At 43.9% G+C, this 24,571-nt stretch overlaps 1 protein-coding gene across 2 annotated transcripts; it reads left to right on the top strand.

Annotated features, from left to right (window-relative positions):
* The first annotated feature begins 466 nt into the window (after positions 1 to 466).
* On the top strand, positions 467 to 13,252 carry LOC110508807 (UBX domain-containing protein 7). 2 transcript variants are annotated; one of them, XM_021589641.2, is made up of 11 exons: positions 467 to 588; positions 1,577 to 1,733; positions 1,909 to 1,976; positions 2,129 to 2,194; positions 2,489 to 2,601; positions 2,802 to 2,948; positions 8,808 to 8,898; positions 8,990 to 9,123; positions 9,320 to 9,857; positions 9,987 to 10,066; positions 11,470 to 13,252. In XM_021589641.2, the coding sequence occupies exons 1-11, from the start codon at positions 519 to 521 to the stop codon at positions 11,629 to 11,631; spliced, it is 1,626 nt and encodes a 541-aa protein (XP_021445316.1). In that variant the 5' UTR covers positions 467 to 518; the 3' UTR covers positions 11,632 to 13,252. The 2 variants fall into 2 exon arrangements, with proteins under 2 accessions (XP_021445316.1, XP_021445317.1); XM_021589642.2 differs by lacking the exon at positions 467 to 588 and adding an exon at positions 595 to 1,101.
* The last annotated feature ends 11,319 nt before the right edge of the window (positions 13,253 to 24,571 follow it).

Here is a 24,571-nt window from a genome sequence, read left to right as displayed (position 1 = left end):
AATAAAATAATTTCCTTCCTTTCTTTTTCTTTTGTTCTTTTTGCATCAGACCTGCCTAATTCTCATTTGAAACAGTTTTTGTGTTTAATACACCAAATTCAAAATATGACACCAGAGTGATGTGTTTACCTCCCTTACCTCACCTCGTTTGCTCACATTGTATATAGACTTATTTTTCTACTGTATTATTGACTGTATGTTTGTTTTACTCCATGTGTAACTCTGTGTCGTTGTATGTGTCAAACTGCTTTTGCTTTATCTTGGCCAGGTCGCAATTGTAAATGAGAACTTGTTCTCAACTTGCCTACCTGGTTAAATAAAGGTGAAATAAATACATTAAAAAAACTTGTATGGGCCTACTATACAGCCAATGTAGTCAAACCAGACACAGGGCAATGAAATACATTACCCACAATCGAACACGAGTCTTTGTGTGACACCGGCAGCTAGACAAAGCTCGCGAGTACAGAACGGCAGTACGTACGTGCATCATTTGTGTTGTTGTTGGTCGCGGTAAGATGGCGGCGCTCGGGGATGGATCAGCTCCGGCGGTGAATGGGTTAATACAACAGTTCACAGCGATTACAGGTACAATTAAATTTTCCTTTAATTCTTGCAATGTTCATTGTTAATGAGTTATGTTCCAAAAATGGTCATGTCGCCCAAGCATCACAGAAAGCTGCGCAGGAAACTGACGGGGCATCAGTGCTTACTGCCCCCTGTCATCAAGGGAAAAACGAACTGGAGCATTCGACCGTCAAGTGTGTGTGTGATCACCAGACTGGAGCATCTAACTTAACAAAAATGATCCACAGGAAAGACTAGGATTGTTTTGGGATGATGCCTGACGCAAAAAAAAAAAATGCTTTCTAGAGTTTCCACAAAAGTAAGACTCTGGAGGCGCAATAGCTAACGTTAGCCATGTTGTCTCGTTTTAGTGGAATGGGCGTTGGGTATAACGTCTATCTAGTCGAGCTAACCTAGCCTAGGTTCCGCCTTATAACGCAATGGTGGCTGGAACATCTCCCGCCTGTCATGTTCAAGAAGCACCGGACCAGCCTCTCTCTGCTAAAGTTACACAAAGTTTGCATGGCTGAGATGGTAATTCAATTATTCTATATTATGTCGATATAGATGGCAATTTGGCCAAATACATCCCATTTTTTGTGATAGTATCCATGTTCTCTGTCGAGTATACTTCAAAAGTGAAACGAACATGATAAAGTCTAAATTTAGATTGCATAAATTTAGATTGCATGTAAATTGCACATCATTTTACGCAGTTCTTGATTACCATGCACGGAGATGAACCGTTCACATAGTGAAAGTACCAGGCATTATTCTGTTCTGCCAGTGCGTTTCTCAAACAAGAACAACGCATGCGCATAACCGTCTTGTGATCCTTGGGGTTCAGAGCTCGGAAAATATTTCATAATAGGCATTAAGTCAACCAACAAATTATTCAATCCATCAAAATATATTTTAGATTTAAATCAGTTAACTTTTTTAACATCCACATTTGATATTTCGGTGTGTGTGTGTGTCCGTGTCCATGCATGCTACTACACTCTCCCAGGTGCCACAGAGAGTGTGGGGAAGCATATGCTAGAAGCATGCAACAACAATCTAGAAATGGCAGTGACCATGTTCCTGGATGGAGGGGGGATCGCAGAGGAGCCCAGCACCAGCTCCAGTTCAGCAGGGACCTCCAGCAGCAGAGCTCCCCCCGCAGAGTGAGTCAGTGGCCTGCTCCATCACTGCAGAGTCCTGATATGGAGCCTGTGTTGAAACAAACCCATACTTTGAGAGCCAATACTGTCCCTGCTGTTTTTAATTCAAAGCATGTTAAAAAGAAAATGAAAGGTCTGCTCTCCTGGAGTTTAAGTTTAATATTGTCTGTTTTTGTAGTGACCAAGTGCGGGCACCCATCCCTCAGAAGCAGGACATACTGGTAGAGCCAGAGCCTATGTTTGGAGGTACAGTACTGAAGTGCCACCCCTTCATTTAGCTTACCTGAATACAACTTGATCCTAATGGATCTCAATGGCGCTCCCTCTCTGTTTCCCCCTGTAGCCGTCTCAGTCCATCTAACTGTCTGTCACTCTCTCTGCATCCATAACTCTCGCAGCACCAAAGCGACGAAGACCTGCCCGGTCCATATTTGACGGTTTTAGGGACTTCCAAACAGAAACAAGTAAGTAGCTTAGCGGTCTTTGTGTAGGTGTGTGTGTTTGCATAGAATGGGGGTTTGTGTGCTAAATCCATTTTCCTGAATTGTGCCACCCAGCCTTCAGGCATAGCACTACTTAAAGCCGTACTGGTGTTGTGATCATGGTCAGGTTTTCTTTTACAGTGAGCTCCAAAAGTCATTGTATGATTTCAAATCCAAAGGGCTGGAGTACAGAGCCAAAACAACAAGAAATGTGTCACTATCCCAATACTTTTGGAGCTTAATGTATACGCTAACGGCTTCTCTGCCCTCCCTCAGTCCGCCAGGAGCAGGAGCTGAGGAACGGCAGCGCGGTGGACAAGAAGCTCAGCACCCTGGCGGATCTGTTCCGGCCCCCCGTTGAGCTCATGCACAAAGGCAGCTTTGAGACGGTGAGGAGCCCCCTCCCCCTGGACACCCAAGCTCCCTAGACCTGGAGGACTGTCAGTCGACCCTCATCCAAACCACCCTTAGCTGAAAGGATTGGATGGGTTTCTAAGCAGTACGGCAACAATTCAACCGAGCTTGCCAGAGGGCAAGGTGGAGCTATTACCAAATTGCTCATACCTATCCGGCTCCTTTCTCTCTTTAGGCGAAGGACTGTGGTCAGCTGGAGAACAAGTGGCTGATGATCAACATCCAGAATGTGCAGGACTTTGCCTGCCAGTGTCTCAACAGAGACGTGTGGAGCAACGACGCGGTCCGGACCATCATCAGGGAGCACTTCATATTCTGGCAGGTATGCAGTGTGCACACAGACGGAGATGAACGTGCATTCGCACATCAAATCAAGTCAAGCTTTATATAGCACATTTCAGATATGAATGCAACACAATGTACTTGACAGGAAAAAACGAATAAACAATGTAAATAAAAACTGAAATATTTACTACACAAGAAACATAAGAGGGAAACAAAAACAAAAGAATAACAATTTGAAACTGAAAGACTAAAAAAGGACCCTAAGGAAAAGCAAAGCAAAAAATGTGTTTTTAAGATCCCTTTTAAATATGTCTACAGTTTCGGCCCACCTCAGGATCTCTGGCAGGCTAGAGGGGGCATAGTAACTAAAAGCTGCCTCTCCATGCCTCTTGGTCCTAGGCTTTGGGATAGTTAAAAGGCCAGTGCCAGAGGACCTGAAGGACCTACTGGATACAGAACTTAAAAGCATGTCTGTAGTGGAGGAGGTTGAGAGCTTCAAGTTCGTTGGTGTCCACATCACCAACAAACTAACATGGTCCAAGCACACCAAGACAGTCATGAAGAGGGCACGACAAAACCTATTCCCCCTCAGGAGACTGAAAAGATTTGTCATGGGTCCTCAGATCCTCAAAAGGTTCTACAGCTGCACCATCGAGAGCATCCTGACTGGTTGCATCACTGCCTGGTATGGCAACTGCTCGGCCTCCGACCGCAAGGCACCACAGAGGGTAGTGCAAATGGCCCAGTACATCACTGGGGCCAAGCTTCCTGCCATCCAGGACCTCTACACCAGACGGTGTCAGAGGAAGGCCTTAAAAATGGTCAAAGACTCCAGCCACGCTAGTCATAGACTGTTCTTTCTGCTACCGCACTGCAAGCGGTACTGAAGCACCAAGTCTAGGTCAAAGAGGCTTCTAAACAGCTTCTACCCTAAAGCCATAAGACTCCTGAACAGCTAATCAAATGGCTACCCAGACTATTTGCATTGCCACCCCCTTTTACACCGCTGCTACTCTCTGTTGTTATGATCTATGCATAGTCACTTTAATAACTCTACCTACATGTACATATTACCTCAACTAACCGGTGCCCCCGCACATTGACTCTGCACCGGTATCCCCCTGTATATAGTCTCCCTATTGTTATTTTACTGCTGCTCTTTAATTATTTGTTACTTTTATTTCTTATTCATATTTTTTTTTAACTGCATTTTTGGTTATGGGCTCGTAAGTAAGCATTTCAATGTAAGGTCTCTTGTATTCGGCCAATATGACTAATAAAAATTGATATATATTGGGGTGCACAATCATGGATTGATTTGAAATGTCGCCTTACCATTCAGAAAAAGTTAATAACCAAGTTTCCATCCACAGTTTTATGCGAGTGAAGTCCACAAAAATAGTTGCATTAAATAGCAAATGTGCCTACTCTGGTCTTAGCACCTACGCTTTAGCCAACAGCAGGCAGTACGCAGTGTGGATGGGCAGTACGCAATGTGGATGGGCAGTACGCAGTGTGGATGGGCAGTACGCAGTGTGGATGGGCAGTACGCAGTGTGGATGGGCAGTACGCAGTGTGGATGGGCAGTACGCAGTGTGGATGGGCTGTACGCAATGTGGATGGGCAGTACGCAATGTGGATGGGCAGTACGCAATGTGGATGGGCAGTACGCAGTGTGGATGGGCAGTACGCAGTGTGGATGAGCTGTACGCAGTGTGGATGAGCTGTATTCAGACCCTTTGACTTTTTCCACATTTTGTTACGTTAGAGCCTTACTCTAAAATGTATTAAATTGTTTTTTTCCCCCTCATTAATTTACACACACTACCCCATAATGACAAAGCAAAAACTGTGTGTGTATATATATATATATATATATATATATATATATATATATATATATATATATACAGTGCCTTGCGAAAGTATTCGGCCCCCTTGAACTTTGGGACCGTTTGCCACATTTCTTGCTTCAAACATAAAGATATAAAACTGTATTTTTTTGTGAAGAATCAACAACAAGTGGGACGCAATCATGAAGTGGAACGACATTTATTGGATATTTCAATCTTTTTTAACAAATCAAAAACTGAAAAATTGGGCGTGCAAAATTATTCAGCCCCCTTAAGTTAATACTTTGTAGCGCCACCTTTTGCTGCGATTACAGCTGTAAGTCGCTTGGGGTATGTCTCTATCAGTTTTGCACATCGAGAGACTGACATTTTTTCCCATTCCTCCTTGCAAAACAGCTCAAGCTCTGTGAGGTTGGATGGAGAGCATTTATGAACAGCAGTTTTCAGTTCTTTCCACAGATTCTCGATTGGATTCAGGTCTGGACTTTGACTTGGCCATTCTAACACCTGGATATGTTTATTTTTGAACCATTCCATTGTAGATTTTGCTTTATGTTTTGGATCATTGTCTTGTTGGAAGACAAATCTCCGTCCCAGTCTCAGGTCTTTTGCAGACTCCATCAGGTTTTCTTCCAGAATGGTCCTGTATTTGGCTCCATCCATCTTCCCATCAATTGTAACCATCTTCCCTGTCCCTGCTGAAGAAAAGCAGGCCCAAACCATGATGCTGCCACCACCATGTTTGACAGTGGGGATGGTGTGTTCAGCTGTGTTGCTTTTACGCCAAACATAATGTTTTGCATTGTTGCCAAAAAGTTCAATTTTGGTTTCATTTGACCAGAGCACCTTCTTCCACATGTTTGGTGTGGCTTGTGGCAAACTTTAAACGACACTTTTTATGGATATCTTTAAGAAATGGCTTTCTTCTTGCCACTCTTCCATAAAGGCCAGATTTGTGCAATATATGACTGATTGTTGTCCTATGGACAGAGTCTCCCACCTCAGCTGTAGATCTCTGCAGTTCATCCAGAGTGATCATGGGCCTCTTGGCTGCATCTCTGATCAGTCTTCTCCTTGTATGAGCTGAAAGTTTAGAGGGACGGCCAGGTCTTGGTAGATTTGCAGTGGTCTGATACTCCTTCCATTTCAATATTATCGCTTGCACAGTGCTCCTTGGGATGTTTAAAGCTTGGGAAATCTTTTTGTATCCAAATCCGGCTTTAAACTTCTTCACAACAGTATCTCGGACCTGCCTGGTGTGTTCCTTGTTCTTCATGATGCTCTCTGCGCTTTTAACGGACCTGAGACTATCACAGTGCAGGTGCATTTATACGGAGACTTGATTACACACAGGTGGATTGTATTTATCATCATTAGTCATTTAGGTCAGCATTGGATCATTCAGAGATCCTCACTGAACTTCTGGAGAGAGTTTGCTGCACTGAAAGTAAAGGGGCTGAATAATTTTGCACGCCCAATTTTTCAGTTTTTGATTTGTTAAAAAAGTTTGAAATATCCAATAAATGTCGTTCCACTTCATGATTGTGTCCCACTTGTTGTTGATTCTTCACAAAAAAATACAGTTTTATATCTTTATGTTTGAAGCCTGAAATGTGGCAAAAGGTCGCAAAGTTCAAGCGGGCCGAATACTTTCGCAAGGCACTGTATATATATATATATTTTTTTTGCAAATGTTTAAACTCTGAAATATCACATTTACATTAGTATTCTGAGCCTTTACTCAGTACTTTGTTGAAGTACCTTTGGCAGCGATTACAGCCTTGAGTCGTCTTGGGTATGACACGACAAGCTAGCCAAACCTGTACTTGGGGGGTTTCTCCCACTCTTCTCTGCAGATCCTCTCAAACAGGTTGGATGGGAAGCGTCTCTGCACAACTGCACAACTGCACAGCGTCTCTGCACAACTATTTTTAAGTCTTTCCAGAGAATTTTGAACAGGTTTAAAGTTCGGGCTCTGGCTGGGCAGCTCAAGGACATTCAGAGACTTGTCCCAAAGCCACTCCTGCGTTGTCTTGGCTGTGTGCTTAGGGTCGTTATCCTGTTGGAAAGTGAACATTCGGCCTAGTCTGAAGTCCTGAGTGCTCTGTAGCAGGTTTTCATCAAGGATCTCTCTGTACTTTGCTCCGTTGATCTTTGCCTCGATCCTGACTAGTCTCTGCCGCTGAAAAACATCCCCACAGCAAGATGCTGCCACCACCATGCTTCACCATAGGGATGGTGCTAGGTTTCCTCCCGACGTGACGCTTGGCATTCAGGACAAAGATTTTAATCTTAGTTTCATCAGACCAGAGAATCTTATTTCTCATGGTCAGAGTCCTTAAGCGGGCTGTCGTGCCTTTTTTCTGAGGAGATGCTTCCGTCTGGCCACTCTACCATAAAGGCCTGATTGGTGAATTGCTGCAGAGATGGTGTTCCTTCTCTAAGGTTCTCCCATCTCCACTGAGGAACTCTGGAGCGCTGTCAGTGACCATCAGGTTCTTGGTCACCTCCCTGATGAAGGCCCTTCTCCCCCGATTGCTTAATTTGGCCGGGCGGACAGCTCTAGGAAGAGTATTGGTGGTTCCAAACTTCTTCCATTTAAGAATGATGGAGGTCACTGTGTTCTTGGGGACCTTCAATGCTGCAGAAATGTTTTTGTACCCTTCCCCAAATCTTTGCCTCAACACAATCCTGTCTTGGAGCTCTACGGACAATTCCTTTGATTTCATGGCTTGGTTTTTGCTCTGACATGCACTGTTAACTGTGAGATCTTTATATAGACAGGTGTGTGCCTTTCCAAATCATGTCCAATTAGTTAAATCAGTTGATTCCAAGTTGTGAAAACATCTCAAGGATGATTAATGGAAACAGGATGCAGCTGAGCTCAATTTCAAGTCTCGCAAAGAGTCTGAATACTAATATATATATATATATATATATATATATATATATATGTATGTATGTATGTATGCATGTATATATATATACATACATACATACATACATACATACATACATACATACATACATACATACATACATACATACATACATACATACATACATACATACATACATACATACATACATACATACATACATACATACATACATACATACATACATACATACATACATACATACATACATACATACATATATAAAAAAAAAAGTAATGTACTATGGGAATGTATTAGCAGAATAAGCAAACAAATCAACATACATGAAACCCCTTTGTAACTTGAAGAGAAAGTAGAATAGTAAATACGAGCCTGAGAACCATATATGTGTATACGTGTATATATGTGTATGTGTGTAAAAAAGGTATTTCTGTTTTTTATTTTAATACATTTGCAAGAAATTCTAAACCTGTTTTCGCTTTGTCATTATGGGGTATTGTGTGTAGATTGATGAGGAAAAACATACACTACACCCTTTCTTAAATTTATAAAATGTAACAAAATGGGGGTAAAAGTCAAGCGGTCTGAATACTTTCCGAATGCACTGTATACTGCCTACCCACACTGCGTACTGCCTACCCACACTGCGTACTGCCTACCCACACTGCGAACTGCCAGATGTTGGCTCAAGCGTAGGTGCTAAGACCAGAGTAGGCACATTTGCTATTTAATGCAACAATTTTTGTGAAAAAACTATCGGTTGAGTTGAAAATGCGATGGAAACACATTGAACTTAGTACATAAAAACTTAAGCGAAAAAGTACATTTTGTGTGCACTACGTCAACACGCACTGATTTTTATCTGCAACGTGTCAGTTTGGTAGAAACACCACTGGTGGGAAAATGCAGTTCTTTATGCAGTTTTAGAATATTCACATAAAAATCTGTTTGCCGATTGGAAAAACTATCTCCTGTAACTTTTTGTTTTTCTCCTTCATAACTCCCATGCATACACAAGCTGTCACATCCACACACGCGCTCACGCACGCACGTATGCACTGTGGGCCGTAGAGGCGTGTTGAGGGGAGCTAGCCTGCTGTGTGTCTGCATTTTATGTGTTCGTGTGCATGTGTGTATTGACAGGTGTACCATGACAGTGAAGAGGGCCAGAGGTATATCCAGTTCTACAAGCTCAATAAGTTTCCCTATATCTCCATTTTGGATCCCCGGACTGGTGAGGCCTGCTCTGAGTCTCTTGAGTGTTTAAACAGTTACTAATATTAAAAAGGTATGACTGACGATGCTCGTGTTTGACCGCTCTGCAGGTCAGAAGATGGTGGAGTGGAACCAGTTGGACGTTGCGTCATTTCTGGAACAGGTGACGGGCTTCTTGACGGAACACGGCCAGCTAGACGGCCCGGCGTCCAGCCACCCGCCCCCGGCCAAACGGGCCCGCTCCGTGAGTCTCTGCTCACTCTCTATTTTTCTCTCCCTCTCTTTCTTATTAAATACTGTCCATATTGCTCATTCCAGTCACATTATCACTTTATTCTCTCACTCTGTTCACTCTCTCTCCATCACTTCCGTCTATCTCACACCTCTGTTTGATGTGTTCTCTTTCTCTATGTCTGTCTTCTCGGTCTGTTTTATCCCAGGAAAGTCTGATAGACGCCAGTGAGGACAGCCAGTTGGAGGCAGCCATCAAAGCCTCTCTCCAGGAGACCCACTATGAGTCGTCCTCCGCCCCCGACCTCCCCGACTCCCCCCACTCTGTAGAGGTAGACTCGGACGGAGACTCAGACGAGGAGCCCTTCTCCGACAGCGAGGGCCTCATCTCTGTCGACGGCTCGGATAACGAGACAACAGAACCACAGGAGGGCAGCTCCTGCTCCACAGGCGGAGACACCCCTCCTGGACCAGCCCCTCCCACATCTGCAGCTGTAGCCCCCCAGCCCCCGCCACAGCCGGACAGCCCACCTGCCCGTCACAGGAAGTCCCCCCACAACGAGAACAGCCACAGGAAAGAGGAGAGCAAAAAGAACCACCTGGAGCCTCTGGCGGCTGCGCCGGCCCGCTCCCAGGCCGACCCAGACTCAGAGCATCGTTCTGGGGAGAACCATCGCACCGCAACAGGCCAAAGCTCCAAATCTGTTAAGACGGAAACCTCCGACCTCGACTGCCTTGATGACAATGGTACTAAAATGATGCCTGTGTGTGTGTCTCTGCATCATGTTCAAGTGTCTAGATTGTGTGTGCGTATCTACGATTTACGTCTTCATCCGTCCCTACTCTGACTGCACTCTTTCTGTATTGTGTGTTCAGGTCCCAAGGCCAGACTGATGCTGCGCTATCCAGACGGACAGAGAGAGCAGATCGCCCTGTCGTCCAAGGCCAAGCTTATGGTGAGAATGTACTCTTGTGCTAGACCTTGTGTTAAATTCAATTAATGAAAAAAAAAAATCTAAATCCTGGTCAATTTTCAGTTAAAGAATTGATGTTCAATTCATCACCTGATTTGACTGAGTGGAAATGCAGCTGATCCCAACCCCCGGTACACTATATATAAAAAAGTAGGTGGACACCCACCCCTTAAAATTTGTGGATTCGGCTGTTTCAGCCAAACCCGTTGTTCACAGGTGTATAAAATTGAGCACACAGCCATGCAATCTCCATTGCCAAATATTAGCAGTAGAATGACCTTACTGAAGAGCTCAGTGACATTCAATGTGGCATCATCATAGGATGCCATCTTTCCAACAAGTCAGTTTGTAAAATATCTGCCCTGCTAGAGCTGCCCGGGGTCAACTATAAGTGCTGTTATTGTGAAGTGTAAACGTCTAGGAGCAACAATGGCTCAGCTGCAAAATGGGAGGCCACACAAGCTCACAGAACGGGTTGTGAGCTGTCCTCGGTTGCAGCACTCACTACTGAGTTCCAAACTGCCTCTGGAAGCAACGTCAGCACAATAACTGTTTGTCGGGAGCTTAATGAAATGGGTGTCCATGGTCGAGCAGCCGCACACAAGCCTAAAATCACCATGCGCAATGCCAAGCGTCTGCTGGAGTGGTGTAAAGCTTGCCACCATTGGACTCTGGAGCAGTAGAAACATGTTCACTGGAGTGATGAATCACGCTTCACCATCTGGCTGTCCGACGGACTAAATAATGTTCTGGGGCTGTTTTTCATGGTTTGGGATAGGCCGCTTAGTTCCAGTGAATGGAAATCTTAACTCGACAGCATACAATGACATTCTAGACAATTCAGTGCTTCCAACTGTCTGGCAACAGTTTGGAGAAGGCCCTTTCCTGTTTCAGCATGACAATGCCCCCGTGCACAAAACAAGGTCCATACAGAAATGGTTTGTCGAGATCGGTGTGGAAGAACTTGACTGGCCTGCACAGAGCCCTGACCTTAACCCCATCGAACACCTTAGTGATGAATTGGAACACCGACTGTGAGCCAGGCCTAATCGCCCAACATCAGTGCCCAACCTCACTAATACTTGTGGCTGAATGGAAGCAAGTCCCCGCAGCAATGTTCTAACATTTAGTGGAAAGTCTTCCCAGAAGAGTGGAGGCTGTTATAGCAGCAAAGGGGGGACCAACTCCATATTAATGGCCATGATTTTGGAATGAGATGTTTGATGAGCAGGTGTCCACATACTTTTGGTCATGTAGTGTACATTAAGATATCATAAGACATTTATAAAGGCTCATACGTGCATATAACTCTTTATAAAGCAGTTATAAAGCATTATTTAGTAAAGCGTTACCTACCTTCAACTGTGTCCTCCACCCCCCTCCAGGCTCTGGTTAGACATGTCCAGTCGAAGGGCTACCCCAACGAACGCTTCGAGCTCGTCACCAACTTCCCCCGACGGAAGCTGGCCCACTTGGACTATGACGTCACACTGCAGGAGGCAGGGCTTTGTCCACAGGAGACTGTATTTGTGCAGGAAAGGAACTAAGCCATGCATTTTCTATCTTCAGACCACGCCCATTTCACCAGTGACCCGGGAGGACGTTACAGGCCGCTACTCCTGGGCTTTTTTTATTTTGGAATTAGACCATGCCCCTATTTGGGGACAACGAACTGTGGATGAACTTCATTACCCATCATTCCACTGGGAGGAAGTGACTGGCCTGTGTACTCTTTTTAGTAGGCATTGTTGTTCATCGTCAATTACCGAATGGATTCTATTCTGATTTTAGTTTTATTCTGAGGTAATAAACCAATCGGAGTAGAACACCTTAATGATACTGTTACAAATAAGCTGAGGCCCCTTAATAATGATCAGAGCTGGCATCAGAGTTGGCTCAGGAAAACTTTACAGACTATTATCCATAAAGGATGTCAAATGTCAGATATTTTTTTGAAGTTAATACTTATTTTTTGATTCATGAACACCTACAGCCAGGTAAAGGAGCGACTTGAACTCTGATTGGTCCCAAATTTGCTCTTCTACGTGTTGATTGGGTGAGGAGGGGACTTTGAATACAGGAATTGATGGAGAGGGGTGTAGGGTCGTTCAAGGGATAATTTTTTTTTTTTGGGGGGGGGGGGTTCCTCAACTGTCAACCTGCACTACAGGAGTGGTGTAGCGATTGACATTTAGTCTTAGTCGGTATATATATATATACACACCTCTTTTTTTTCTACCCCATTTCCAAGAAAAGATGCTGAAATATAATCATACAAACAAAGGGAAACTTGTTTGCTCTATTCCATTTCTACCATGTATTTGTCTATCTGCAATCTGTCTAAATTGTGACCACAACCTCAAAAGTATAGTGTTGGTGATGATGATCATTTCTTGATACCTCCGCCCCAATGTACCGAACGATCTGGGTCAGTGTAAGCAATGGGTGGTGCCGTTTGGTGTTATCACTCTTACTAGCCCAACTATAACTAATATCTATTTTGTCTAGTCAGATATGAGGGAGAGGTAACAAGTAGATTCTGATTGGGGCCATGTCCAATATTACTAATCTGCTTTAAACCTTTACCCACAGACTGGATATGTCTGTCACAGGGTTTCATCAACTTAGCTGTGAGCTAATAATCATAACCGTGGGAGAGCTGTCAAGCTGTGGAGTTCTGGTCTGAATGAGAAGTTTAACATGGGGTCTTGTTGCATACAACTGTCTTGAATACATTTTGGAGTATTTGTATGGCGATTTCTAGATTCCTAGAACCCAGTACATTGAATTTTATCCAAATCTAATTCAAATGTCAGGTCAGGTTAAAGGGATACTGCAAGATTTTGGCAATTAAGCTGCATTTTTTTACTTACCTGGAGTCAGATGAACTCGTAGATACCATTTATACTCTACTTGTAGACTTCCAGTCATTGTTCTAATGCTAGTTAGCATTGCTTCACGAAACTACCTATTAAATAACTTCATACTGCACGCAGACATACAATTTTTATCCACAAGCTCATCTGACTCTGGGTAAGTTGAAAAATGACTTCATTACCAGAATCTCACAGTATCCCTTTAATCATTCTGGGAAGTCAAAGTCCCCATTTCAGTTATGTACAGTCGTGGCAAAAAGTTTTGAATGACACAAATATTAATTTTCACAAAGTCTGCTTCCTCAGTTTGTGTGATTGCAATTTGCATATACTCCAGAATGTTATGAAGAGTGATCAGATGAATTGCAATTAATTGCAAAGTCCCTCTTTGCCATGCAAATGATCGAAATCCCCAAAAAAACATTTCCACTGCATTTCAGCCTTGCCACAAAAGGACCAGCTGACATCATGTCAGTGATTCTCTCGTTAACACAGGTGTGAGTGTTGACGAGGACAAGGCTGGAGATCACTCTGTCATGCTGATTGAGTTTGAATAACAGACTGGAAGCTTTAAAAGGAGGGTGGTGCTTGGAATCATTGTTCTTCCTCTGTCAACAAATGGCTACCTGCAAGGAAACACGTGCCGTCATCATCGCTTTGCACAAAAAGGGCTTCACAGGCAAGGATATTGCTGCCAGTAAGATTGCACCTAAATCAACCACTTATCGGATCATCAAGAACTTCAAGGAGAGTGGTTCAATTGTTGTGAAGGCGGCTTCAGGGCGCCCAAGAAAGTCCAGCAAGCGCCAGGACGTCTCCTAAAGTTGATTCAGTTGTGGGATCGGGGCACCACCAGTACAGAGCTTGCTCAGGAATGGCAGCAGGCAGGTGTGAGTGCATCTGCATGCACAGTGAGGCGAAGACTTTTGGAAGATGACCTTGTGTCAAGAAGGGCATCAAAGAAGCCGCTTCTCTCCAGGAAAAACATCAGGGACAGACTGATATTCTGCAAAACAGGGATTGGACTGCTGAGGACTGGGGTAAAGTCATTTTCTCTGATTAATCCCCTTTCCGATTGTTTGGGGCATCCGGAAAAACGCTTGTCATGAGAAGACAAGGTGAGCGCTAGCATCAGTCCTATGTCATGCCAACAGTAAAGCATCCTGAGACCATTCATGTGTGGGGTTGCTTCTCAGCCAAGGGAGTGGGCTCACTCACAATTTTGCCTAAGAATACAGTTATGAATAAAGAATGGTACCAACACATCCTCCGAGGGCAACTTCTCCCAACCATCCAGGAACAGTTTGGTGACGAACAATGCATTTTCCAGCATGATGGAGCACCTTGCCATAAGGCAAAGTGATGACCAAGTGGCTCGTGGAACAAAACATCGATATTTTGGGTCCATGGCCAGGAAACTCCCCAGACCTTAATCCCAATGAGAGCTTGTGGTCAATCCTCAAGAGGCGGTTGGACAAACAAATTCTGACAAACTCCAAGCATTGATTATGCAAGAATGGGCTGCCATCAGTCAGGATGTGGCCCAGAAGTTAATTGACAGGTCTTGAAAAGACGGGTCAACACTGCAAATATTGACTCTTTGCAGCAACTTAATGTAATTGTCAGTAAAAGCCTTTGACACTTATGAAATGCTTGAGATACTGCTGAGATACATAGATAGTATATCTAACTTCCATTACATCCATAATTCTACACCCATTGATACTTTGTTGACCTTTCAACCCTTGTTGACCTCCTTGCCCCTTGTTCTGGAACACCTGTGAGAGCAAAGGTCAGAGTTGAAAGAGGGATATCTGCAGCTGATTAAACAGGTGAGGTTGTTGACCCGGCTTCACTCCTCTTTCTGTGCAGGATGTGAAGGACATCCCTTACTTTCCCCTCTTCTCATTTCTAGGAATGGAACAGTGCCACAGGAGGTTGGTAGGGGAGAACAGGCTAATGGTATTGGCTGGAGTGGAATGGTATTATGCGTTTGACATTCCATTCAATCTGTTCCGGACATTATTATGAGCCAGAGTATATGAGCAGAGTTGAGCTGTTGGACATCCCACTCATTGCTCACTGAGCAGTATTTGCATACTGCCCTGGCACTCATATTTTTGCCCGCTCCACAAAAAGTTGCTCTGCGCTCACAGGAAGAAAAAAAGCTGCCGTAGGCTATTTAAACAAGGACCCATCTGATAATAGGCTATGTGGCCACCGTGTTTAAAAGTTTTTTTTTTTTCTATTCTATTGATGATCAGATACTAGTAACTGGCTCTGTTGTGCTCACATTTTACAGTTGATACAAAACTTTAGCATTGTTGCAAATGTAACCAGTGTGAAATGGCTGGCTAATTAGCAGTGTGTGCGAGTGGCATTTCAATCACTGACGTCACTCACTCTGAGACCTTTTAAGTAGTTGTTTCTCTTGCTCTGCGTGGGGCGATAAGTTACGATGCTTCGAGGGTGAACGTTGTCTGTGTTCAGAGGATTCCTGTTTTGAGCCCAGGTTAGGGCGAGGAGAGGGTGATTGAAGCAACATTTACCTATTTCTTTGTCGACTCCTATCAATATATCTGTGCATTAATGGGGTGGCAGGTAGCCTAGTGGTTAGAGCGTTGGAATAGTAACCGAAAGGTTGCAAGATTGAATCCCCGAGCTGACAAGGTAAAGATTTGTGAGGGTGCCCCTGAACAAGGTAGATAACCCACTGTTCCTATTGAAAATAAGAATTTGTTCTTAACTGACTTGCCTAGTAAAACATTTAAAAAATGGTGGGGTAGGCTAAATAAAATCCACAGAATAGGCATAATTGGAGTGGGAGAGAAGGCCGATGGTCCAACTTTGTTTAATTTTTTTTATCCGCTCCAGCCTTGCTCCACTTCAGTTACATCCTCTGTAATGAGCAGCCTCCAATGGAAGGAGCGTAGCTGACCCAGACGCTGAGGTCTTCAGAAAGAATGACAGAGCAGGGAGTATAAGACATGAGGATGTCCTAAAATGGACACTGGAAACAGGCCACCACTTTATTATTTCCATCCCATATCTAAAAGACCTTAACACAATGGGCAGGTAATTCAGTAGACCCAGCTAGGTTACTGCGATGATTCAGCTCTGCAGCGGCTCAGATCCTCTCCCCATCATGTAAAATAGGGAGAAAGACCCCGTTCATTCCGCCTGACGGAACTCCCAGTGCAATCTCAGAAACTAGTCAATGGAGGTTAATGTGTGACTACTGACCTGTCTGGAGGCTGAGCACCACTGCAGTGCAGTCATGCACCTACCACAGGAGCAGCTCAGGTCAGGATAATCAGAGATATTGCCTGTATTGGGTTCGAGTTCAGGCTCTGTCGCAGCCGATCGTGACCGGGAGACCCATCTACAAACCAGAGGTGGGAACACAGGTTCAAAGTGGTGTGGCAATATTCGTCTGTGTCTTTTCTGGTGCCTGGGGTTTTTCCTGAGCTCATGGCCTGGTCAGGTAAAACTCTGGGTCCTATTCGTAGTCTGACAGGATCCAACGGTAGCTTGTTTACTCACTGGCCCGATTTTTAAATGCATTGGTGTCAGGCAGATTGGTTATTTGGTTATTATGTGTTCAAAAATGTCTTTAATATAATTTAGTCATTACTCTTTCAGAATTTTTTACATCTCAAAACGGGATGCTGCCCCTTTAAGACAATTGCTTTCCAAAATAGATATTGAGCTGACTACAGTAGGCTAGCCAAGATGAACGCTAAAGTGCATTTTTGTAGCTTTCATTTTGCAGATTGAAAAGTACTGTGGAAAGTGCTGTCTCGCCATACATTTTCCCGGCGGCTCTGCTACAAACAGTCCCACATTTTTCAGAGAAAGAGAGCGAGAGACGAACACTGTTTAGGGTAAAAAGTCAATTTATTGCATCACGTGATACAATATGCTTTCCACAAACCAGTCACTGTATGATGTCAATGTTATTTATCTATTTGATCAGGTACAGTATGCCTGACTGTATACTGCCTACATTTGTCATATAATTAAGCAATAAGGCACAAAGGGCAGTGCTGTATCATGAATACACTCACAGGTAAATGGCATTGTTCGATTAATAATGATTTACATATTTTAATAAAAACGTTATTTTGATAGGTCAATTCATACAATTTCATTATTTCACCAGAAGATAAATTACGGACAAAAATCTGGTTGTTGTCAGTTCTTTTGGTCATGTTTCTACAAACTCGACCAAGTCGTTAGTTCTAAACAAAACATGTTCTATGTGTACGGGGCTTAATACAGTTGTATTCCAGACACTGGGATACTCTGGGGAAGCCCATAATAAATAAAATAAAAACATAGATTAAGTGGACTGAAAAGAGGAAGAAAAATTAACAAAAAGTGCTGTAAACTGCTGTTACATGTGCTGACATGATTAAAGTTCTAGTAAACAGTACCGTTCGCGTTGTATTTTATATAATAAGCTCAAAGAAAGGGTAACAAATTTGGAGACACCGCTACGATTTATTTTCATGTGAACACCGGCTCATATTCCTTGAACGGACAACGAGTGAGAGACATTGGGAGAGTAGCTAGCTAGCTAACGTTAGCAGGCTATCCACCCAACGGATTGTAGCTATATTGCCTGCAATGTTGATGCCGGGTGAGTAGGACAATATGCGTCGAGAGAGGGAAACGTTGTTGGATGAAATCGAGCTGAGTTTGTGGACTTTAACTGAAGACAATTTACGGCACCTGTGTGTACGTTGTGGAATAGGAGGTGTAGATGACTATAGTAAATGGAAAGAGCAATCGCGCGTTGCGGTGCAAATTGATAGAAGATTTAATGGAATCAGAGGATGATTGAATGTCATGGTTGCTTCAACTGAAATACGAAATCAAAGGAATATCGGACTCGGGAGGATACTGCAAACAGTCTGCCTACAAGTCCCAACTAGTCGGCGCCAACAATGTAAGTGGACAGCGAATCCAGGGGAAAGACGGGAGCTGCGGCAGGACGAAAAGAAGGAGGGGCTCCTCAGCCCAGCAGAGAAGTAGGCTCAGCTCCAGAAAGGCATATGCCACAGAGAGAGAGTGGAGTGAGTATGTCCAGTTATAAAGACTTTAAAAAATCATGGATAGATAGATCAGAATCAGAAAGGTAAGCTCAGCTTCAGCAGTCTAGAACATCAGATTGAAAATGGAAGGAGAAAAGGGTACCATGAATTACCATAAACAATATCATAACCGCCATCGATAAAAGACAGTACTGTGCAGCCGTCTTCATCGACCTTGCCAAGGCTTTCGACTCTGTCAATCACCATATTCTTATCGGCAGACTCAGTAGCCTCGGTTTTTCTAATGACTGCCTTGCCTGGTTCACCAACTACTTTGCAGACAGAGTTCAGTGTGTCAAATCGGAGGGCATGCTGTCCGGTCCTCTGGCAGTCTCTATGGGGGTGCCACAGGGTTCAATTCTCGGGCCGACTCTTTTCTCTGTATATAGCAATGATGTTGCTCTTGCTGCGGGCAATTCCCTGATCCACCTCTACGCAGACGACACCATTCTGTATACTTCCGGCCCGTCCTTGGACACTGTGCTATCTAACCTCCAAATGAGCTTCAATGCCATATAACACTCCTTCCGTGGCCTCCAACTGCTCTTAAACGCTAGTAAAACCAAATGCATGCTTTTCAACCGTTCGCTGCCTGCACCCGCACACCCGACTAGCATCACCACCCCGGATGGTTTCCGACCTAGAATATGTGGACATCTATAAGTACCTAGGTGTCTGGCTAGACTGTAAACTCTCCTTCCAGACTCATATCAAACATCTAAAATCAAATCTAGAGTCAGCTTTCTATTCCGCAACAAAGCCTCCTTCACTCACGCCGCCAAACTTACCCTAGTAAAACTGACTATCCTATCGATCCTCGACTTCGGCGATGTCATCTGGATGCAGTTTATCATAGTGCCATCCGTTTTGTTACTAAAGCACCTTATACCACCCACCACTGCGACCTTTATGCTCTAGTCGGCTGGCCCTCGCTACATATTCGTCGCCAGACCCACTGGCTCCAGGTCATCTACAAGCTAGGTCCAGGTCATCTACAAGCTAGGTAAAGCTCCACCTTATCTCAGTTCACTGGTCACGATGGCAACACCCACTCGTAGCACGTGCTCCAGCAGGTGTATCTCACTGATCATCCCTAAAGCCAACACCTCATTTGGCCGCCTTTCGTTCCAGTTCTCTGCTGCCTCTGACTGGAACGAATTGCAAAAATCGCTGAAGTTGGAGACTTTCATCTCCCTCACCAACTTTAAACATCTGCTATCTGAGCAGCTAACCGATCGCTGCAGCTGTACATAGTCTATCGGTAAATAGCCCACCCAATTTTACCTACAGTGCCTTGCGAAAGTATTCGGCCCCCTTGAACTTTGCGACCTTTTGCCACATTTCAGGCTTCAAACATAAAGATATAAAACTGTATTTTTTGTGAAGAATCAACAACAAGTGGGACACAATCATGAAGTGGAACGACATTTATTGGATATTTCAAACTTTTTTAACAAATCAAAAACTGAAAAATTGGGCGTGCAAAATTATTCAGCCCCTTTACTTTCAGTGCAGCAAACTCTCTCCAGAAGTTCAGTGAGGATCTCTGAATGATCCAATGTTGACCTAAATGACTAATGATGATAAATACAATCCACCTGTGTGTAATCAAGTCTCCGTATGAATGCACCTGCACTGTGATAGTCTCAGAGGTCCGTTAAAAGCGCAGAGAGCATCATGAAGAACAAGGAACGCACCAGGCAGGTCCGAGATACTGTTGTGAAGAAGTTTAAAGCCGGATTTGGATACAAAAAGATTTCCCAAGCTTTAAACATCCCAAGGAGCACTGTGCAAGCGATAATATTGAAATGGAAGGAGTATCAGACCACTGCAAATCTACCAAGACCTGGCCGTCCCTCTAAAATTTTAGCTCATACAAGGAGAAGACTGATCAGATATGCAGCCAATAGGCCCATGATCACTCTGGATGAACTGCAGAGATCTACAGCTGAGGTGGGAGACTCGTATATTGCACAAATCTGGCCTTTATGGAAGAGTGGCAAGAAGAAAGCCATTTCTTAAAGATATCCATAAAAAGTGTTGTTTAAAGTTTGCCACAAGCCACCTGGGAGACACACCAAACACATGTGGAAGAAGGTGCTCTGGTCAGATGAAACCAAAATTGAACTTTTTGGCAACAATGCAAAACGTTATGTTTGGCGTAAAAGCAACACAGTTCATCACCCTGAACACACCATCCCCACTGTCAAACATGGTGGTGGCAGCATCATGGTTTGGGCCTGCTTTTCTTCAGCAGGGACAGGGAAGATGGTTAAAATTGATGGGAAGATGGATGGAGCCAAATACAGGACCATTCTGGAAGAACCTGATGGAGTCTGCAAAAGACCTGAGACTGGGACGGAGATTTGTCTTCCAACAAGAGAATGATCCAAAACATAAAGCAAAATCTACAATGGAATGGTTCAAAAATAAACATATCCAGGTGTTAGAATGGCCAAGTCAAAGTCCAGACCTGAATCCAATCGAGAATCTGTAGAAAGAACTGAAAACTGCTGTTCACAAATGCTCTCCATCCAACCTCACTGAGCTCGAGCTGTTTTGCAAGGAGGAATGGGAAAAAATGTCAGTCTCTCGATGTGCAAAACTGATAGAGACATACCCCAAGCGACTTACAGCTGTAATCGCAGCAAAAGGTGGCGCTACAAAGTATTAACTTAAGGGGGCTGAATAATTTTGCACGCCCAATTTTTCAGTTTTTGATTTGTTAAAAAAGATTGAAATATCCAATAAATGTCGTTCCACTTCATGATTGTGTCCCACTTGTTGTTGATTCTTCACAAAAAAATACAGTTTTATATCTTTATGTTTGAAGCCTGAAATGTGGCAAAAGGTCGCAAAGTTCAAGGGGGCCGAATACTTTCGCAAGGCACTGTATCTCATCCCCATACTGTTTATATTTATTTACTTTTCTGCTCTTTTGCACACCAGGATCTCTACCTGTACATGACCTTCTGATCATTTATCACCCCAGTGTTAATCTGCAAAATTATAATTATCCACCTACCTCCTCATGCCTTTTGCACACAATGTATATAGACTTTTTTTTCTTTCTACTGTGTTATTGACTTGTTAATTGTTTACTCCATGTGTGATTCTGTGTTGTCTGTTCACACTGCTATGCTTTATCTTGGCCAGGTCGCAGAACTTGTTCTCAACTAGCCTACCTGGTTAAATAAAGGTGAAATAAATAAATAAAAATAAAAATCATAGAAGCAGTAATCAGGGATGTGAGCCCAGGGTTTAGGATGAAGAGTTATCTGGAGGGAAAAACATACATGACACGCTACACACTAAAGACAATCTTGAGGACACATTATGAGGAGAAGGATGCTACTGAACTGTAGTTGACTAAGGCAACACAAGAGTCTGCCTTGGACTTCCTAGTCCGAGTCTTTGACCTGAGACAGAAAGTGTTATCAGCCTCAGCTCGTGCCCAATCAGGACTGAAATATGGCACAGAGTTAGTCAAGAGTCAATGCCTGCAGGCCATTATTATTGGGTTAACAAATGATAATGTCAGGGCAGAAATGAGAGTGCATCTCCAGAATATTAACACCAGTGATGAACTGTTGCTTGAGAAAATGCCAATTGCCCAGGGCAATGAAAGCGAATGCATGCAAACGGACAGGATTTCACGTAAGTTCACACCCACATGAGTGAATGCTCTACAGAGTGAGGATAACGGTGATAGTGGAGAGGAAGGTGCACAGGCAGAGTCCCCACAAAACACAGTCTGAAAACTAGAGAAATACAATCCCATCCTGAGTCAAATTGATGCGAGCAATGAAGCAATCAAAAGAACTGACCTGTCAACTAGCATCATTAGTACAGTCAGTGCAGGGCCAGGGTGACAGTTCAGTTAGGAATCGCTTTAACAGAATTTTAAAAACAAGTCCAACCAACAGAGAGAAAAGAAAATGCAAAAGTTATAAGACTGGTCAACAGACTTGCCAGCATTGCTACAAATGTGGCAGTGATAACCATTTGGCAGAGGCAATGCACAGCCATCGGGAAACGCCTGGAGGTCACAACCATGGAACGAGGAGTGACCTCAGATACATCTAGTTCCATCCAGTGCTGCAGTGCAAAGGGAGAGAGAACCTCAGAGTTTAAGTTGTGCTCATTGTGTTATCATGCCTATTGTTCCAAAGTGTGCCAACAGGATCATTGAAAACCGCACCAACCCACATGTAAGACTGCTCGCAAGACTGACCACAACTCCCCTTGTCCCATGACACAGAGAGAGTGGGGGCCAGCTACCACAGGACATTGTAATATAGCATAGCTCATTGGTAAAAAATGTCAAGTGTGATGTTATATGGAGGATGTAAAGACTCTAGCACTATGGGACACAGGGGCTCATCATAAGTGAGGAATGGAGAAGCGCACACAAATTAGCCCACTGGCAGAAATTATGGGCAATACAGAGAAACTGGATCTGAGGGCAGCCAGTGGCACTGAAATTCGCTTTCTGTGTTGGATGGACATTTGTTTTAGTTTGCTTGATCCCAAAGCTGATGTCATTGCAGGAAAACAATTGAGGGTTCTGATATTAGTTACAAATGAAAAACTGGAGAAACCAATCATTGGGTTTAATGTAATTAAATAGGTAGTTTCAAACAAAAAAGTAACAATGACCCCTCAGAGCTGATGTATACAGTAAAGATGCTAAGAAATGCGCTTAAGCTAGGACAGGGAAAGGCAAAGACTCTACTCAATCTGCTATAGCACTCAGAGTACACGGAGGTATGCTTGGTTACAGTAATCAGACGTGACATTGTCATTCCAGGTGGACAAACAAAATGGATTCATCCCTGTATCTCAATATCCAAGATGGCGTAGCAGTAGGACGTGTTGTCGTGTTCCTTGTATATATCGTTTGTTTTCGTTTCGTTTTCGTTTTTTTCTTCACATATCTTTAAAACTTTTTGCTGAACCTCAACTTCTTCTAAATACTCTCCTGCAACCCGCCTCACCCAACGTAGCTTTTTTCCTAAAGTATTTATATTTACTTCGGATCTGGAACCCCTCAACTGAAGCTAGCCAACTAGCCAACTAACTACCAGCTTCAGCAAAACATTGCTAGCGGTCTTCAGCTAACCGGTCAGCTAACCGGTCATCAGCTAACCTTTAGCTCGGAAAGCTCTCGCCAGTTCGAACAACGCGACTCTAACCAGAGCATAACGGACCTATCTTTTATTTTATTTTTCACCCCCGGATTCCCATCGCAAACGGAACATTTTGAGCTCCTGGGCTACAATATCCAGACCCACGACCGGTCCATTGATGTCACCGCATGAAGAGGAATAAACAGACTCCCCCCATCGCGACGTCCCCAAAGGCTAACTCTCTAGCCCTTGCTATCTCCTTGCTTGCAAATTCGGCCTGCTAACTGCTAGCTTGTTTAGCCCGGTCCGCTAACTGCTACCGTGTTTAGCACCGTCTACTAACTGTTAGCTTGTTAGCACAGGCCTGCTAACCATCTGAATCGCCGCGTCCCAAACACTCACTGAACCCATATTTACTTTCTATCCCTTTTCGATTTTTAATTTGTTTATACCTTCCGGTAACCTGCCTCACCCAATGTGATACGGAACCGCTATTATCTTTACATTTTTAGAACACACTCAAGAACCTTCAGAAGCTAACCAGCTAACTGGCTACAAGCTATTTAGTCATTGTTAGTTTTCTAACCTGGATAACACTCGCCAGTCCAGCTTCCCTGCCCCATCCACCGCTGCCCCTTGGACACTGATCTCTTGGCTACATAGCTGATGCAGGCTGGACTGTCCATTAATTCACGGTAATCCATTCTGCTTGTTTATGTTTTATCTGTCGGCCCCAGCCGCACTTAGGCTCTGTGTGTAGTTAATCCGACCCTCTCTGCCTAATCTATCGCCATTCTACCTGCTGTTGTTGTGCTAGCTGATTAGCTGTTGTTGTCTCACCTACTGTTTTAGCTAGCTCTCCCAATTCAACACCTGTGATTACTGTATGCCTTGCTGTATGTCTCTCTCAAATGTCAATATGCCTTGTATACTGTTGTGCAGGTTAGTTATCATTGTTTTAGTTTACAATGGAGCCCCTAGTTCCACTCTTTATACCCCTGATACCTCCTTTGTCCCACCCCCCACACATGCGGTGACCTCACCCATTACAACCAGCATGTCCAGAGATACAACCTCTCTCATCATCACCCAGTGCCTGGGCTTACCTCCGCTGTACCCGCACCCCACCATACCCCTGTTTGCGCATTATGCCCTGAATATATTCTACCATGCCCAGAAACCTGCTCCTCTTATTCTCTGTCCCCAACGCCCTAGGCGACCAGTTTTGATAGCCTTCAGCCGCACCCTCATACTACTCCTTCTCTGTTCCGCGGGTGATGTGGAGGTAAACCCAGGCCCTGCATGTCCCCAGGCACCCTCATTTGTTGACTTCTGTGATCGAAAAAGCCTTGGTTTCATGCATGTCAACATCAGAAGCCTCCTCCC

The sequence above is a fragment of the Oncorhynchus mykiss genome, chromosome 28, assembly GCF_013265735.2.
Source record: "Oncorhynchus mykiss isolate Arlee chromosome 28, USDA_OmykA_1.1, whole genome shotgun sequence".
NCBI lineage: Eukaryota > Metazoa > Chordata > Actinopteri > Salmoniformes > Salmonidae > Oncorhynchus > Oncorhynchus mykiss.
The sequence above is the reverse complement of the archived record's forward strand: the minus strand, read 5'-3'. Positions and strand labels throughout refer to the sequence as shown.